The following is an 18183-nucleotide window of genomic DNA, read 5'->3' on the forward strand; positions in this document are numbered from 1 at the left end:
GTTCAAAAGAAGAAAATACAGAAAATATTACAGATAAACTAAGGCAGTTTGGAAGGTCTGCTTTGCAGATCAGAGGACTCTGCTGTGAGCCACGTAGTTGACCAAATAAGTGATCATCTTAGGGAAAGAAATAAATGTTTCATATCTAAAGAACTTCAGAGAAAAGGGACACAACTCTATTAAATCAGGTTCCTCATTCCAAATATGGGCACCCAAAAGCAGATATTCTGTTAGACTGCAATTGAAGGAGAAAAAGGCAGAGAGGATTATGTTACTCTTGATAACCTACTAGCTGCCTTTGGCTTTCTTTATCCTAAATTATTTCCATTCCATATAATTGTTAATTGTAACTTTAAGAACTGATTCCCATCTTTTTTTCCCATTTTTCTGTGGTTTCTTTTAAATGGGTTGATCTTAAATAAACTGCTCTGGCAGTTTTTTTATCATTAAAAGGAGGTCTCAACACCATCAATCAATCAAACAGACCATTATATAGGGGGTTGTAGGGACCGTGGTCACTCTTTTAACTTTGCATGGTGAGCAATCCTACAGTATACACTTATTTATATGCACCAATCTGCCTTCTAAAGTAATATAAATAGAAAAGACCTTCAGCAGGTTGGCCAAAATGACCATGGAACAATCATAGATAGATCAGGTAGAGTGGTTCTCAAAGCCTTGATCGGCTCTGAAATCTTCAGTTTGCCTTGGACAAATAATTTTATACCCTGTAATGTAAAATAAAGGAGGCACAGGCATCTGTGAGTGGGGGAAACAAAGGGAAAAGTGTCAACATAATGCAAATTCCATGTCAGATGTTGGTGTGTGAGTACATAAGGATGAGCTTTGTATCATGATATCACTGCATACATGTTGTCATTTTGACATAATCTCAGTTTGCTGTGAACACCTGAAAAGGCAGGGCTTTCTTCAAAGAATGGCTGTGAAAAAAATATATAATTATTTTAAAAGGTTTGATTTCTACCTTATACAACAATTAAAAAGGTGATGTATAGATTTATACATTAATATAGCCCAGTTGTAATTAGCTCATGAGCATTAAAGCGCTTTTTGTAAATTACACTAAAATGGGCAGCCTAATCTGGAATTAGAGTTCAGCAGGTAGCTGTTTGCTGTGGTCAAATAATTTGCTGCTGTTGACAAATAATTTAAGATGTCAGGTTCTATGTAGATTGACAGGCAGTTAAACGTAAATGTCTTTTGTTGTGGGAGCAGAGTCATACAATCTTTCTCTTCTTGTTCTTAATATATTCTTAAAATAAATGTGATACTCCAAGGCTTTTTTCTAAAGCAAAAGCCTCTGTAGCTAAACAAACAGACCTTTGAAATTATATCCTGCCTGTCTTTAAAGTGAAAAATTGTGTATGTGTGTTGTTTTCCTTTTTATCTTTCAATAAAAGCAAAACAAATAGTAAAAATCTCCCTCTGTAAACCATCCCAGCAAAACAAATGGGTTTGTTTTATGGTTCTCCACCTCAGTGTATTGGGGGAGGGGGGAATGGATTCAAGATTTAGAGCACATTGAATTTCCTTTATAAATTATTTACTCACAGAGGGCACTGCTCTGAGTCAATATCCACCCTTCCACATGTACAACTTTACATATTATTACATGTAATGGATGCCAATGGGAAGGAGGTTGTTATAGGCATGGAAGAGAGTGGACTGGGACTAAGAGGTACTATGAAAACAATATTGGCTTTGCATTGGCAGGGGGTCACCGTCTTGTTGAAACTTTTCATCAATTCTATTGTTTCTGTTACAGTTATGTACTTCCCCAAGGGCTTGAACTCTAGGATAACTTATGAGTGAATGGGATGATTTTTTTAACAATTATTAAACAAAAAGAAATTAAAACTTTAATAATAACTTTATACATTTCCTCATTGTAAGACTTGAACCTTCTAAAGTTCTAAAGCCTTCAAAAGGTTAATAGCAGTCTGTAAAAATAATTGATAGAATTTTATTGCAGCTAATTTAATTAGGAAGGAATTAAAATATATTTCATAAATTTTATTCCACATTAGAGAAAATACATCCCATATTAAATAGATTCAGGGATGGTTCATTTAAGAAGTGTTCTTCTACATGTGAACTAGTTAAAATGTAAATCACTTAGCTATGGTATAGCTATCAATAATTCCTGGTTTGAAAGCCAGTTAGGTGTAGTAGTTAAGACACTGGGCTGGCAATGGTAAACCACTTCTGAAAAATGTTGCCAAGAGAATTGCATGGACTTACTGACTCAAAGGTGCCCACACACTCAGGCACACAAAATTCCTAGTTTGGATAAATTATCACAATAGCAGGAATTGTAGTGCTTGGGATATTCATAAGCCACCAGTTGTTCGGGGTTGTCTGTGCTTATGATTAGTGCTTGGTTGTGCACGAGGTGGCATTTTTGCTGCCATACCATCATATCCCTTCAGAATGCAAATGAGAGATCACTTTACTGATTTTGTGGTTTAATTTTTTTTAATGGCAAGAAGGCAGCTAGATTAGCGTACATTTAAAGCAGAGGTATGAGACATCAGAGGAATTAAGGCAACATTTCAAATTAATAGAATCTAAATATAGTTAAAATGTAATTAATTAAACATAGTAAATATCAGTATTTAATAATTTCCCTTCTGTTACATTAAAGATTATGATTCGCTATCAGATTTGGGGACCACAACAAAAACTGGCAAGAACAAAGATGATTTTTTTTAAAAAAAAAAGTGCCCAAAATAGGTATAGCAGCAACTTTGGTGCTTGAGTGGAAAATCATCTGGACTGAAAACCTCGGTATTCCTCCTAGTTATATATGTAATTTGATTATATAACTGAGAAAACAAGATAGGGAAAGCATGCAGAACATGACTTCAGGAATTCTTCTCACCCTCTTTATCAGCAGCAGCCATAGGAGGCATCTATATTTTCTTCAGTGTAGTGAAGTAATATCTATTGTGTGTATGATACTTGAGTATGTGTCCACTGGGAAGCACAGGGTAGGTTGTATGCGCACTGATCTGGGTCACATGACCAGGAGGGAGGAGAATGCAGGCACTTACAATGGAATGGTTGTCAACATTCCAAGCCATTGCCCAAAGGTGTCTTCCATAATGATACATGGGTGGGATTTTGGGGATCTTTTTTTCCCTGCAGCCTATTTTTGAACACTTTCTTTTGCATCTCACCTCCTCCTCCAAATTTAGTGCTGTTCTGTTCAGTTTTTAGAGTTATGCTGATGGATAGATGGATAATATCCCATCCCTCCTCCTTTTACATACTTTCTTTCCAACATTTTCTTGGATTGGAAGGAGTAAAAAGACATACAGCTGCCCCTATTTACAGAGAACTATGAGCCATGAATTTATATTTGACTATGGAGAAATCTACACTCAGTGTAATAAAAGTCAGGATAACCAAGTGTTTATTTTTCTTTAATCTTCTCTTTTGCTTAGAATAAGTAAGTCAATAAATATATTATGATTATCTGCTTAATATTGGGAATAATCAGTGTGGCAGATAACGAGCAGTATTGGCTGTGTTTGGGGTAAAAATGGAAATTCAACATTAAAAGGTAAGTGGATTAGAAATATTTGAGGAGAACTTCTTTGTACAACTGTCTGAGCATTATGAAAAGCAAAGGGGATTGATTCTCTGTATCCCATTATTAGGAGTGTTCTTTTATGTAAAGATCTGTGACATTATGGTTAGGAAATTCTGGTTAGTTGATCAGGCTGCTTTTATAATTTGAAGGTAAGTGTCTGAGTATTCATCCTGACTTTTGAGTTTTGGTGGCTACAGCTCAAACTTCATCTGAAGTTTTATACTGCCTTGTGCAACTCATAGATTCACTGATAGTGTAGCGAAGTAATATCTGTTGTGTGTATCCTACTTGAGTATATGTCCACTGGGAAGCACAGAGTAGGTTATAAAAGTTTCAATGACTGAATAAACATTTATTGGCTGGATCTTCAAAAGAAGACACTGGCAAATTCAAACAATAAATCAATATTGGTAAAAGCAAGAGATGGTGGAAAGAGATGTTCCTGACTGATGTTGATTATTTTTTAAGAAAATGTTTTTTCCTAATATTTTGGAAGTTGAAAAATTTATGAACAACTAATCCTTGCTAATAGTTCCACGTGATGCCAGTAGTCAGATTTGTTTCTACAGAAATTGTTTGCTATATAAATATTATCTTCCTAGAATAATGTAGCCTGAAATTGGTGGTAAGCATTATGTCATTCTTAAATGATTTAAATATTGTATTTTAGTTTGTACTTGAACACAAGCACTGGTACATTAATCTTTCCTTATACATATACATACACTTTTAAATCATCTCTAATGCATGCCAAATAAATAACGCTTTGTGCAAATATTAATATTTTTTCATATAAATTGCCTAAATCAAATTAATATAAATGGGGCAGAACAAGGTCATAGGAAAAGGGCTTAATGTCTGCTAATTAAAACTTGTAATATATTATGAATAACAGTTTTGAAATTACATTTTAAGGAGAAATATTGACTTTTGTCTGTGTGAAATGTAACCAGCTGGGTGTGGTAGTTTCTGATAGCAGAAGAATATTCAAGATTTCTTGCTAAAGTCGGTGACTGTGAATTCAAGTAAAAAAAGAACTTGCTTATGATCTGATAATTTCTCGAACGTGACCAAAAGGTTGCCTGTATTTAGCATTCTTTGAAGCAGAAATAAACAGGATAGAAAGAGTCTGCTTGTATTTTCTGAAATAACGATTATACTGGATTTTTAAAGTTTTCCCATAGAAAGGAGGAAGGTAATGGGAAATAAGTCTTACCTTTCCTGACCACTTTATAGAGATAAAGCAGAAAGACATCCATAACCAAGTATTATTGGGAAATTATTTTCTTGGGAAACTATTTTAGGAGCTATTAAGTGTAGTCCTCAGTTTATGTCCATTCATTCAGTCATAGTTCAAAGTTATGGCAATGCTGAAAAAATGGATATATGACTGGTCCTTGAAGTTCCGGCCATTGCAGCACCCCCATGGTCACATAATCACAATCTGGGTGCTTGGGTGCCCGGCTCACAATTATGACATTGCAGGGAGCTACGGTCATGTGATCACCATTTGTGACCTTCCCTCCGGCTTACTACAAGCAAAGTCAACAGGGAAGCCAGCAGGAAAGGTCACAAGTCGCTCTGGTAAGTTGCCCCCACTTTTTCTCCTGCCCACAGCACCCCCCGCCTGTGTGCAGCCCTCTGCCAGCCTCCCATCACCCCACCCCCCCCCCCCCACGCTCCTTACCTGGGACTCTTACCTCTTCCTGCTTAATGACCCATGCATCTTGGGGTTACAACGGCAATCGGGACTGCCTAGGATTGCTGTTGCTAAGTGATGTGGTCATGTGATATTGTGTTTTATGACCGCATCGCTTAGCAGCAGTAATTCCAGTCCCAATTGCTGTTGTAATTGGAGGACTACGGTATTCAACCAATTACATAAAGCTTGCCCTGAGAATCCATCTTATCTTCCATACTGAAGATCTCTTTTTATGGAGATCTGAGGTGGAGAATTGTGCATATGTTGATGATACCCTGCTTTGTTGAGCAATTTACTTAGACTACAGGGAGCAGGCAGAAACCAGAGCCAGAGGTTAGCGAGGAATATAGTGCTTAAAAGATAGAAAACTCAAAGTAAACTCAGTTACCCCAAGCTTAACTATGTCTGTGCTGAATAGAATTCAACTTTTCCTTAAAGTGCAGATTTGCTGCTATGGAATGCTTTTTGATCTAAGCTGCTTCCAGATAAGCTTTTAGCAATGCTGGCTATGGCTCACTTATGCCTGGAGAAAGAAAACCTGGCACAGTCATTGAGCTCTCTCAATCTCCACGCTTTACTGTTGTAATGAAGTTTCATTGATGTTGCCCTTGGAAAACATCTGCAGATTGTAGTTAGACTACAGTGTCACCATTGGACCATCGTGTGGCAGCTGGAATGCTTACAATCTAATTAAGTAGGCAGTTTGTTTCAAGGTGTTGGTACTGTTAAGGTTATAAATGGTTAACTCAGTGGGATAGAAGGTAGATCAGGATCTACTGGTAACTTTCTGGGGATCTTGTAACATGTTAGGAAGGATTTCAGGCTTCCAATTTTTTTAACAATAGCACCTTTTAAAACAGTCTGCTGAAATCAAGAAAGAAGCAGTTCAGCAGGAGCTGATTTGTCTGTGAAATAATTTATGTGGAAACTTCTAGTACCGAAAACAGCATCTTGGACTGTACATCTTCATGGGCCTAGTAAGCCCCATAAGTCTATGATCTGCTCACTCCTTCCTTGAAGACAATTTTCTGCCCCACTGGCACTGACCATCTCTTATTTTCTGTTCAGAAGCTGAGGTCTTATGCCATGTTCCCAACCTTACCTGAAGGTCAGTAAGTAGCCTTGCAGTGCAGGGCCATTTCAATTCTGTCTTCTGCCTGTAGAGATCCTCCCAAGAGAAGTTGGCTGGTCCTGGTGCTAATTATATATTTTGTTGTGTGGTAAAACTTGTTTCCATAGTTTGCTTTCATGGTATCGTGACTGTTTTGTGCTGGGTAAGCTTCCCTTTTTTGCTGTTACAGTATCCCCCACCACTGCCACACACACTTTCTTTGTGGATTGGTTTTTCACCCAGTGTTAAACTGTTAATATTTTTGTTGTTGGTGTTTTGTTTTTCCCAGTCGCGTTTACTGTTTTTTAAGTTTTCTGCTTTAGGGTTGCAACTTGAAGCTTCATAATGTGGAACTACCAACAATGACATTTCTTTCATCTAATTTCTTAAGCTTCTTTACATAGCTGTCAGAAAAATCCTAATTAAGTCACTTAACAATATAAAGCAGTCTATGTCTATCTAGAAATAAGTCTCATTTAGTTCGGTGGTATTTGCTCAAACCTACTTGACTTGCTCCAGGGTTCATGGGAAGATTTACTTAACAACATTCTTTTAAAATCATTAGAATTAAGGATTAACTCAGAAATGGACAACTGTAAGCCAAAACAGTGGATTTGGTTTAGAAGCATTATTGCTTTAATAACTGATTTTTTAATAGCTGCCCATAAAACATTAAGAATTGGTGCCCAAGTTATCTTGTTTTCCTTCTCCACCATCTTTTTTTTCTTTCTGTACTGCATCTTTTAGTTTATAAGCCTGAAGACAGGGACTGTCTAGTTTTGATTCTGTACATATACCCTTTCAGGCTAAATCATGGAATAGGCATGTTTTAGCTGAATGAGTAAAGATATAAATAAATGAAGAGTGTCCATTCTATAGCCTGAGTAACTAGAAAGAATTAGGTTAGGCCTCCTTCCAATCTTCAGAATGTGTGCCAGTCCTGTAAGGTAAAAGAAATATATGCACAGGAGAACTATTAAGTCACACCTTGGAAAGAAACTGAAATGTTGAAAATACAGCTGTACTTTGTACTGAAAAGCATTAAGTCATTATCATAAGAACATGAATTGAAATCACGTTTTTCTAGAGTAGCCTCTGTATGCAACTGTTTTTTGTAAGAATGACCTGATGTTGTTAAATTGTCATTACAAAATATCCAGTTTCCCACAGAGAGAGAACCAAAGGGAAAGAAATTAGCAAATTTCAGTATGATTTTCTAATTGCTAATTGGCTTAAGGAAAGCAAAAACCACCAAGCTGATTGGAAACATCCATCTCCAGCCAGATCCAGACGCATGTTTATAATAAGAAGAGCAGCCAAGACAAATAAAGAACAGAATTGTGCATCCTGTTGGCATTGTGTTTTGGCATTGCTGTATCTGTACAGAAAAGAAGTGATACATGAAATGTGTAAAGACATCTGTTTCATAACCTATGGGGCTTTTCTTGCAAAGCAGTTATAAAATCTTCAGGGGGAGAGAAATATTTCTGTATATCTGTGCAGATGCTCTTTTGTTTTAAAAAAAATCATTCAAAGAAGGCTTTAGAAAAAGAATTTGTCCATTAAATCCATGTTTGATATTCCTTCTGTCTTTAGTTTAACAATAATTGACTAGCATCAAGTTATCGAGTAGCTGACCCAGTTCCTTGCAAATATACTGAGTTTCACTCATTGTCTTTGGAAAAAATCAGGGATATGATTTCCATTCATTTTTTTCACAAATGCATTGAAAGGATTTTTAGGACACCACAGTAGATTGTGGGGGAAGAGTTAGGAGATAATAAAATTTATTATAAAACCATAATTCTTCCATTCTAGTATCTCATTTTAAGAACCAATCCTCAAATCCCCATTAGATGCACAAAACATCCTGGAGGAAAATAGTTATGCTACTATGATCAAGACTCAGGAATTTCCAGAAATGAATGGCCTCAGAATCTAATGACCCTCGCCTACCCATACTTCAGTGGACACTTCATTCCCATCCCAGGCATTTTATCCCAAACTTTTGTGCTACTCAAATCCTGCAGCCTCCAAACAAACAGTGATTGTTTCTTTTCAGGAATTTCTACTGCTCGGGGAATTTCACTTTTTTTTCTTTTTTTCTTTGTTAGATTATCTCCTGCCTTTCCCCCAGAAACTCAGAATGGTCCAGAATTACACATTCCTCTTGTAGAATACAAGAACAGGAATTATTCAACCACTTGCTACTGTAGAGATTTTAAAAAACATATCCATAGTGATATGTAATATACTATTAATGGATGAAGGCTAATGCTTCCACGAGTAGATGTTGTCTTAATGTATTCTATAGTTTTTATTGTTAAAATTATGCCACATTATGCCCTAATCTTTCCATGATTAAAAACAGTACAGTACAAAATGTGTTTCATCAATGCTCCCTACCTTACATTTTAGCACTGTGCTTTCATAGAGATTAAAAGTAACTAATTCACAGCCATTTCATTATTTTAATGAAGCTGTTTCTTAATCCTGCATTGTTACTCAATCTAGTTAGGAATTACATAGAAAATAAGGTAAGAACTCAAAGCCATGCTGCTAATCAGATGTGACTCTAAGGTAATGCTACTTAGAACAAATATAATTCCCTTCATTCTGAGAATATTGTTTTTCAATCCTGCCTCAACCAGACCTCTCTAATTTTTTTTTTTCATGTAAACCCCTGAAAGTATAGTAAGATATAATGGAAGATACAATACAGACGGCACCATTTTGTCATGTTTGTCTTACATGCCAAACACAACTGCTTATGTGGGTGCAATTTTATTCTGCTGCCTTAAAGTTTTGTAGTAAATATTTTATTACTTTACTTTGTTTTTAGCAAAGTATTCAGACAGATACATGTGTTTCACCTTTTTATCCTTGAAATTCCTTGATTTCAAGTGCCTTAATTCCTTAATTTCCAGTGCTTGCTTTTGTTGTAATATTTTCTTCAAAGAAATAGAGAAACATGTTGTGGGTAAAGAAAGAAAGAGAGGTTCCCATGAGTGAATTCTTCAAGCTGCGTGAGAAACAAGATTAATATTTCATTAAGGAGCTACAAAATTGCTGAACAAAATCAGAAGTACTTAATTGAAGCTACAATGAAACTGTTCAATGTTAATTCCCTTTTAAAAAATATATTCACTGTCATCATTTTTGAAAGTAACACTAGAAAGAACTGTGAGAATATTTAAGAAACATTCTCTCCAAGAAATGATCAGCCTATTGAAAAGTTTTATTTAGCAATCCTATGCCATTTTCTTGCGTCAAAAAGCCAGGGTGCATTCAAATGATTTCCAGATGGTCTTTCTTCAGGAAACTTTACAACATAATGCTTATTTTCATCACTTGAAGTGCAGCATGCATTTCTAAGATACTTTTCTTCCAGTGTTACTGTTTTAATGTGACATCAACAAAATATTGAATCCCACAATCTTATATTTGTTTTCTGCTATCTAGGAAAGTGCTCACTATTATATAGAGTAGTGAAAATTTAGCTTCTGATTTAAAGTGCATAATGATGAAACCACAAGTTGTTCTTCAGGTACCAGAGTCACAGTCATATAATAGAAACACATCAGATTAATGAGTAGCTAGTGGAATAATGGAAATATAGAAAGATAATTTTATTCAGTATATTCTTAGAGGAGGACACTTCAACTGATGCCAGCTTTTAATGTTGGTAGTATTAGACATTAGGGAAGGCATAGATCACAAAAGAATGATCAGCCTTTAAATTGCCATCTAAGGAAATTATCATGTTCCAGTTTCCACATCAGTGCTAATCTAGATTGGCTGCCTTTTCTTATACATATTACAATCATGTTACATTACTTGTTTTGAAACACTGGAAGTTATTGAGGGTAGGCTTGAGGCAGCAACCTTTTGATTTTAAATATAGGCTGGAGGACCCTTATCAGAATTGCTTTAATAGCAGGATTCCTGTATTGAGTGGTGAATGTGCTAAATGACATGTGTCCCATTTTATAGCATGATTTTTTTGGTTTAAAAATGAATTGACAAAAGAATAACAAACTATGTTTATCTAGTGAATGTCCCTGAAATACATTTCTTATGTATTAAAATGTTTCCTCTATTACAGGCAGCTTTAAGTGCCTTGAAACAGTTTTCAGAGCATGGACTTGATCCGCTGGAAGGAACTATGAAAGATGGAAACAGTGCATTTGAAAAGTAGGAGTCATATTCACAATATTCTTTTGTACTTTGGTATGATGTACCAAATAGTGATAGTTTTAAAGGAAATGATCTAGACACCTTTAGACATCTCCAGTGTGACCACTTTTGTTCTTCTGGTTGGTAACACTCCCCACCAATACTTGAGGGGCACCTGCTTTTACACTGTGTAGGCACCTACTGAGGAGGCAACTTTTCATCCAGACTTTCTTTCTATGATTGGCAAAGAGATATTTTTAATTTCTTTTCCTCCCACCCTTTTTAATGTGCATGCTTTATATTGATTGTATTCATCTGCATTCTTGTCACTTTAGTATGGTTTTTAAATTTGATTGTAAACTGTATATTTAAAGAAATAACCTTTAGAACATTACTGATTAGTGCTTATTTATAACTTAGGTTCCTCTTGTAGAAAAGTAAAATTTAAATGATAAATCAGTGACGAAGATTTTTTAAGATGGGCTGTGTAGTATATGGAATCTATGATTTTTGAAATAAACATTCTCTTTCTTACTATGTTGAACTACAACTCCCAGTACAACCAAGCTAATGGCTAGAGATGCTTGGAAGTGTACTTAAGCAACATTTAAAGTGTCACAGATTCTTCAACTTTCCTGTAAGTGATGGGGGAAGCCAACAAGATGAAAAGGTTCCATGTATAGCTCTTTTTGTCTTCTCCATAAGAATTTTCATAACAGGGTAGTGCTAAGCCACGTCAGAAAAGTGTTAGCTAAAAGGCAGTTGATGTAGAGTAGCAAAATGTGGTGAGTGATATTCTTCATTATGCACTTCTAATGATGCCAGTTTTGGTGTCCATCTGATTTATGAAATAGATATGATAGTGAAGTCTGTACTGTCACAGATTATACACACACACACACACACACACTGTACATACATACATGCATACAATATATATTTCTATCCTACCTTTCCACCAAAAGACACTCAGAACAACAGATGTAATTAAAACCAATATAAATATATATAAATATAGCAATGTAAATGCTATATAATGGAAATAGGCACTGAAAAAACCTTCTTCTATATTACTGCTAACTTTGCAGAACAGGTATACAGGGAAATTGTATAGATGTAATGACCTTATATGGTGTTATATCCCAAATGAATAATCCAAATGAAAGCCCTTACTTTCTTCACTTTTGGATCTATTATTTCAATTGTGTTGTTCTTTTCTTTTTCTGCAAATGCAGATAATAGAAACAGTATGAATTTACAAATTGATTAATTAGGAAAAAGAGTCACCAGATTATTCAAGCACAGGACATGATGAGATAACTGGATGTTATTCCTCCTTTTTTTGAATCTGCATTGTCAGGCACAAATTCTTAGAAAGTGGGCGTTGCAGGGGAAAACAAGAATTGGATCGGAATTTTCAATGGATATGTAGTATCTATCTTAACTAATTTAATCAGAACCATTTACCACATGATCTCACCAACATAGTATCTGAACATAAATATTGTTGTTCTACTTTAAAATGTCTCCCCTTGAGGTGACCTTTAAATCTCATGTGCCATTTGCTAATAAAAATGTCTTGAAGATGTGCAACCCTGGACCTTACTGCTGTTGTTAATGTATTAATCTTTCAGAAAAGTCAAGCATCTGGGAGAAAACACAGACAATAAGCAGACAAACTCAGGCATGATTGCTCAGGGCTGCAAGGATTCAAAGGCCATCATCTAGGAACTTCCCAGCACCCGTGACAGCCACTGCATCCTTATAAACCTGTCATCAGGCAATCTGAAGTATATGTAGAAAGGAATGAAATCAATTACTAATGCCATTATTTGAGTCTTATGTGAAGACAACACTATTCTAACATGAGATATAATATTCATGGTACTGTTTATGAGCAAGAGGAAAAGAAAGAAGATACTGACATTTTTTCCTATCCATACTGAAAAAAAATAAAAATTAATTATTCAGACTGTTCCAGAGGTAGTGAAAATCAAATTTAATAAGTGGAGTTTTAAACAGCAGGTAATTAACTAGACTTGATCCTGAAGGCTGGAGGAAGTTAAGTTTATACTTGAATAATACTCCAGAGAAAATTAGAAGCCAACATTGAATTAAGTTTACTTTTCTGTAATGTAGAACAAATTCAGCTTTTTTGGTTTAAAAAAAAGTTAATATTTTCAAATTAACCAAGGGTAGTGCTGTGATTATTGTAGCTGTTTTCATATAGCTTCTGTTTTTATGCCAGCATTTATGCATTCTTCCTACTCTTACATTATGGTTGTAAAATGCACTTTTCCAAGTTGTTGCAAACTGAAATTTAGATCATGAATATTTGCTTAGATATTATTGACTAGTCCTAACATATTTCAGGAGAAAACTGTGATGCTTTTTTATTTCCTTTTCTGTTTATTGACTGATGAAATACTTTCTCTCCTTAATTCTGCTCTCCATTGTGTGAAATACATTTATACTTTGTTCTGTGTTTTGTGTTGCCCCCCCCCCCCGCCCTTTGCATCAATTGAGTGTTTTTAATCACTGCATTCTGATCAAGAGTGGAAGTGGATGGAAATACAATCCATGAAGTTGTTTAAAACATTCTGGAATGGAGCTATACAGTATTAAATGCCAGCATTGGTAGAAGGGGAATGTGTCCTTATATTCTGTACCAGCATATATGAATTAAGTATACAGCCAATGCAGTAAAACCATCTCAATCCATGTATACAGCAGTTGTGTCTTCTCTTCCTTGACTTGTAAATGACCGAAATCAGATAAGTCATATATCACCTGCATTAACAGCAAGAACCCAGTTAGACTGTACCTTCTACCATGCAGCTGTCTGCAATGGAAGTGATGTCCTCTCTTATTCTGGAGACCTACTTTTTACATGGCATTATCATGTTCAGATATTGTTTAAAAACCAGAGCAAGAAAAATGTGGATGAGCACATTTGCTGAACAAAAAAACAGGTAAAAACTACGAAAATATATATTAAGAATTTCCATGAACATAAGCTATCAGGGTCATCTTCAGGGGGTAGAGTTAGGTTTCAAAAAGTCAAGATGGCATCCACAACCGTGCCATCCAAGCCCCATCCCTTTATTACATGTGTTGTACATGCTTGATAAGATGGACAGCCATATAAATTAGATTAATAAATAAATACAATCCATAAAGTTGTTTAAAACATTATGCAGCAAAAGTGCAGCGATGCGGACGGTTTTGAACCCCCCAGGGTGGCACATATAACACCTCTGTTGTGCAAGTGCATTGGTTGCCTGTTTGCTTCCTGGTACAATTCAAGGTGTTGGTTATTACCTTTAAAGCCCTTCATGGCACAGGACCAGGTTATCTGAGGAGCCGTCTCGCCCCCATTATATCAGCCCACCCCACTCGGCCCAGCAGAAGGGTCATGTTGCGGACCTTGCTGCAGACCTTGCCAGTCAGGGAATTTCAGCTGGCGGGGTCTAGGAAGAGGGCCTTTTCTGCCATGGCCCCTGCCCTGTTGAGCAGCTTACCACCTGAGGTGTGGGCTGCCCCCACTCTCTTGGCCTTCCGAAAAAGTGTGAGAACATGGCTAGGCCAGATGGCCTGTGGGCTTGATGGGGGCTCGCGGTGTTGGAATTGACTAGTGGGATGATCGATACTGCTCCCCCCATTGTCTTGAATTGTATATAGTCTTTTTATATAGAATTGTTATTAGTTAATTTTAATATGTATATTTATATTTTATTGTTTTTACTGTTTTGGATTTTAATTGTGAGCTGTCCAGAGTCGCCCTCTGGGGGAGATGGGCAGCATAAATTAGTTAAATAAATAAATAAATAAATAATATATTAAAAAAGGGGTGGGGCTTCAATCTCATAATCACAGCTGCCATCTTTAATTTTGAACACACAAACATGCACAGATACAAGTGGACACGCTGTATGCTCTTATGTTGTGCTTGAATAACTCCTTCAAAGGTCAATGTAGCAATATAACTCCTATAAAATTCATGTAATCATTCTCTATCCTGTTTTGGGGGAGAACATACAGGGAAACCTGCACTCTAGGCATTTTAGTGTCATTTTGGGAAAGATCACTCCATTAAAAAAGAGATAAAAAGATATACATTGAGAGCTGTATAATCATACTATTCATCAAGGGAGGTCAACAAGGTCAAAATGCCAGGTGCGGCTAGGCAATTGAAGCTCCACCCCTTTTGCGTGCATGTAAAAAGGGGTGCCAGATCATGCCTACTATTGCGAGTCTGTTGAAACACACACATTTGTGGACTGTCCTGCTATCCAGCTACAGACATTTGAGTATAATTCAGCATGGTGCATTAATATTTTTAAGGCTGTTGTATGGCAATTCATGCTAAGGATGGATTTCTTTGAACATGTCTCAGAAGTCAAGAGAAGTCAAGTCTCAGAAGTCATAAGCTACACTAGGCTGAATTTTCAGTGGCTAAGAAGATTGGTCTCAAATGTCCTGCTAAAATCCCTGGCTTTCCTCATGTCAGTCTGAAACAGGAGATTCAAATGGATGCAACATGCAAATGTCTGCAGGTCGTAGAACCTAACTGTATGGGTTGTATCTACCTGTTTATCTCCTACAGCAGAATAGACATTGCTGGCTGACTGAATTCCTCCTCTGCCCCTATTTCTGGTATGTACCTTACATGACCCAAAATCAACTCCAGAGATGAACAGAAGAAACTCCTGTTGCACAAACAAATGTTCATTCACATGATAAATTGATGTGAATGTGTGTGTGGGCATGCACATGCATGCATTTACATGTCATAATATGATGCATATGTTACTTTGGCATAGATTTTTTACAGTAAATTATCCAGCACAGCCCTGACCATGGGTTGTAGAGAATAGCTTTATCTAGTTCCACTTTCATTCCATTTGATCTTGAAACATAAGTCAAATCAAATCTTTATTACCATCATAGACCAGCATAAGAAGGGTGAGGTACAGTCATTAAAAAGCATAAAGAATACATCAAGAGTAACAATAAAAGTATATAAAATATATAAAAAGCTAGAAGATATAAAAGATATATAAATTAAAATCTAAAGGTATATATAAAATGTAAGAATCTAAAAGAAGGAGTAGAAGCATTATATGAGGGTAGGGAAGTATAAAGGGTTAGTATGTGGAAGACTATTTCAAGTTACAAGTGCGCTAATGTGGTGAACTAGGTGCTCGTTAAATCTAGTTTATAAAGTTGAGCCCCAAGCACAGGTTATCATCCAACAAATTTTGAGTACTGCTTCACAGAACCTGGCAACGTTGTATGTTGTAGCAGGGTTGTTATCTGAAAGCAACAGGATGGTGTAAAATTTTCCTCTGTTCCCTGGGTATTTATGTAGTAATTTTGAGATGAGGGTAGTGTGAATGTCTGTACTACAGGCCCTGAAGAAGCACATGCTCCACTGTTTCTGTGTATCCAGATTCACAGGGCATTGTCTCTCTGAGTAAGGAATCTTCCTGTATTGACCTTCAAGGACAGCTGAGGGGAGGGCGTGATATCGTGCCAGAATAGAAGCCCGTCTATAATCTAAACATAGACATGTGTATCTTACACAAATTGAAAATCATCTACAACACAATAAAGACCCTAAAATATCCTGGCTTCCACAGGAATGAGTTTCTGATCTCTGTTCTCGTACTCTTTAGCTTCTAGTTTCTATACTGCGTGCTTTATCATTTCTAGAAGAGAGTACAAAATGATAATCTTATGACTGTGGTATGTTTCCAGTATTTCATGAGATAAGTCCTTTGTCAGAAGAGTGCTTCCCTTAAAACCTTTATTGGTTCTTGTTCCAGCCACATGATTGGGATGCAAATCAATTTCTTACAGTTTATGACAGGAGATTTGATAATCAATACAGCATTTCTCACTCAAGGTGTGATTACTTCTGTTCATCTGTCTACCATCAGTTAGTATTTCCATATCTGTGTAGAAATAGGACTTTATACAGAGATGTTAATATGCCAAATGAGAACATTTTGCTTACTTTTACAGAAAGTATGTTAGTAACTCTATGTTGCTTGTACTAGAATGAATTTTCAGAAAGAAAAAGAATATAAACTATTGGATGAAGAATCAAGATCTCTTATTTTGGGAATGCTCTTCAAATGTGCCAACAACCATTCCAGATGATAGTGCACTGTGAAGACCAAGATACATTAAGGTGAGTGTCAGTATCTTAGTTTTGCCATAATGTTATTTAGGGAGTGCGGAATTAGCAAAGATAGAAGCCTTTCACCTAAGAAGTACTCTGCTATAACCTGTGGTTATATTTCAGTAAATGTTATTCATATCTTTTCATGGGTTCTAGATATTAATAATCATACACCTGTTTTCTTGTCTATAAATTCTGTCTAAGTAATTTCCTTGCAAGGTAAGTTTTTTTTTTTTTTTTGCAATCACTTGGATGCAGAAATTATTATACATATCCATCCATATTAACCATATATTTTATTTTGAAATTTAGAGCTCCCAGCTACTGAGAAGAAATTCTTTTAACATCATCTAGTTGATTTATTAATTCAATTTCTAAATGGCACACAGATAGTATCAAAACATCCATGTCAACTCAGCCAAGACTACCACATCCTAAAAACTCTGTGGTCTTGCTCACTGTTTAATTTTCCAGAAGCCGATAGGCTCTCCTACATGTGACCCTAACCAACAGAGATTTCACTGAAGAGGCAAAGGCAGCTTGAACGTTGGGAGGAAGTGACTTTGTCATCTTGGGTCAAGATGCTGCTGAAAGAGAAATCAGTTCATGCACATAACATTTCAGGATATCCAAGTTCAACAACCGTAGAGAAATACTGGGTCAGATCCCGTGGATAGAAATCCTGAGGTCAAAGAGGCTGCACGAGGATTGGGAACTTCTCAAGAATAAGATACTGGAAGTACAATTGCATATCATTCTAATAAGGAAAAATACAGCTGGCGGGGGGGCCGTTTAGGAAACTACTGAAGATGTGTAGTCTTCTTTCCTTCCTTCCTCCCTCCCTCCCTCCCTCCCTCCCTTCCTCATTTTGAATGAGCTAAGAGTTAAAGGGGACATGTATAAGAAATGGAAAATGGACATAATCATCAAGGAATTATACCAACAAGTAGTAATATCTGCAGAAAGTTAGGCTAAGGCACTTAGGGGACTCAAGGAAATAAAAGCAACAAAAAGGACCTTTTGGCTAAGTCAGTAGTAAAAGAAGGAAAAAGGAAGTCATAGGCCTGTTCCTAGGATAGTAATAGGTGAAAGGAAGAGAGCAGAACTCCTCAGCACCTATTTTGATTCAGTCTTCTCTCCAAAGGGGATCTGTATTATCCCAAAGCTTATATTTGTTTAATCCATTGCAATGAGTAGGGTAGATATAAGGATTTTTACCCCCTTCAATCATTTCATGAGGACTTCAAGGCTCGGATCATTTTAAATATGCTTCCCAAGTTGTAAACCTTTTGAACAAAACCTTTTGATAACCAAAAAGGGAAAATACTGCCATTTTATCTCCTTAAATATTAATCAGTAAACAACCATGGTTGAATAACATAACAACTATT

At 36.2% G+C, this 18183-nt stretch overlaps 1 protein-coding gene across 12 annotated transcripts in view; it reads left to right on the forward strand.

The window, feature by feature from the left end:
- STAU2 (staufen double-stranded RNA binding protein 2) overlaps positions 1–13347 on the forward strand; it is a 169537-nt gene extending 156190 nt beyond the window's left edge. For 8 of the 12 annotated variants that reach the window (XM_088149238.1, XM_088149237.1, XM_088149234.1 and 5 more), the window contains 2 exons: positions 10535–10623; positions 12240–13347. In XM_088149238.1, coding sequence (XP_088005364.1) covers positions 10535–10623; positions 12240–12333 — 183 coding nt within the window. In that variant the 3' untranslated portion in view covers positions 12334–13347. Of the gene's footprint in view, positions 1–10534; positions 10624–12239 lie in introns of those variants that run through there. The other 4 variants (XR_015797607.1, XR_015797608.1, XR_015797609.1 and 1 more) reach the window with 2 other exon arrangements.
- The last annotated feature ends 4836 nt before the right edge of the window (positions 13348–18183 follow it).

The sequence above is a fragment of the Python bivittatus genome, unplaced genomic scaffold (genome assembly GCF_059951505.1).
Source record: "Python bivittatus isolate LINGU-HERP-01145 unplaced genomic scaffold, Pbiv_v1 ctg000590_np1212, whole genome shotgun sequence".
Lineage (NCBI taxonomy): Eukaryota > Metazoa > Chordata > Lepidosauria > Squamata > Pythonidae > Python > Python bivittatus.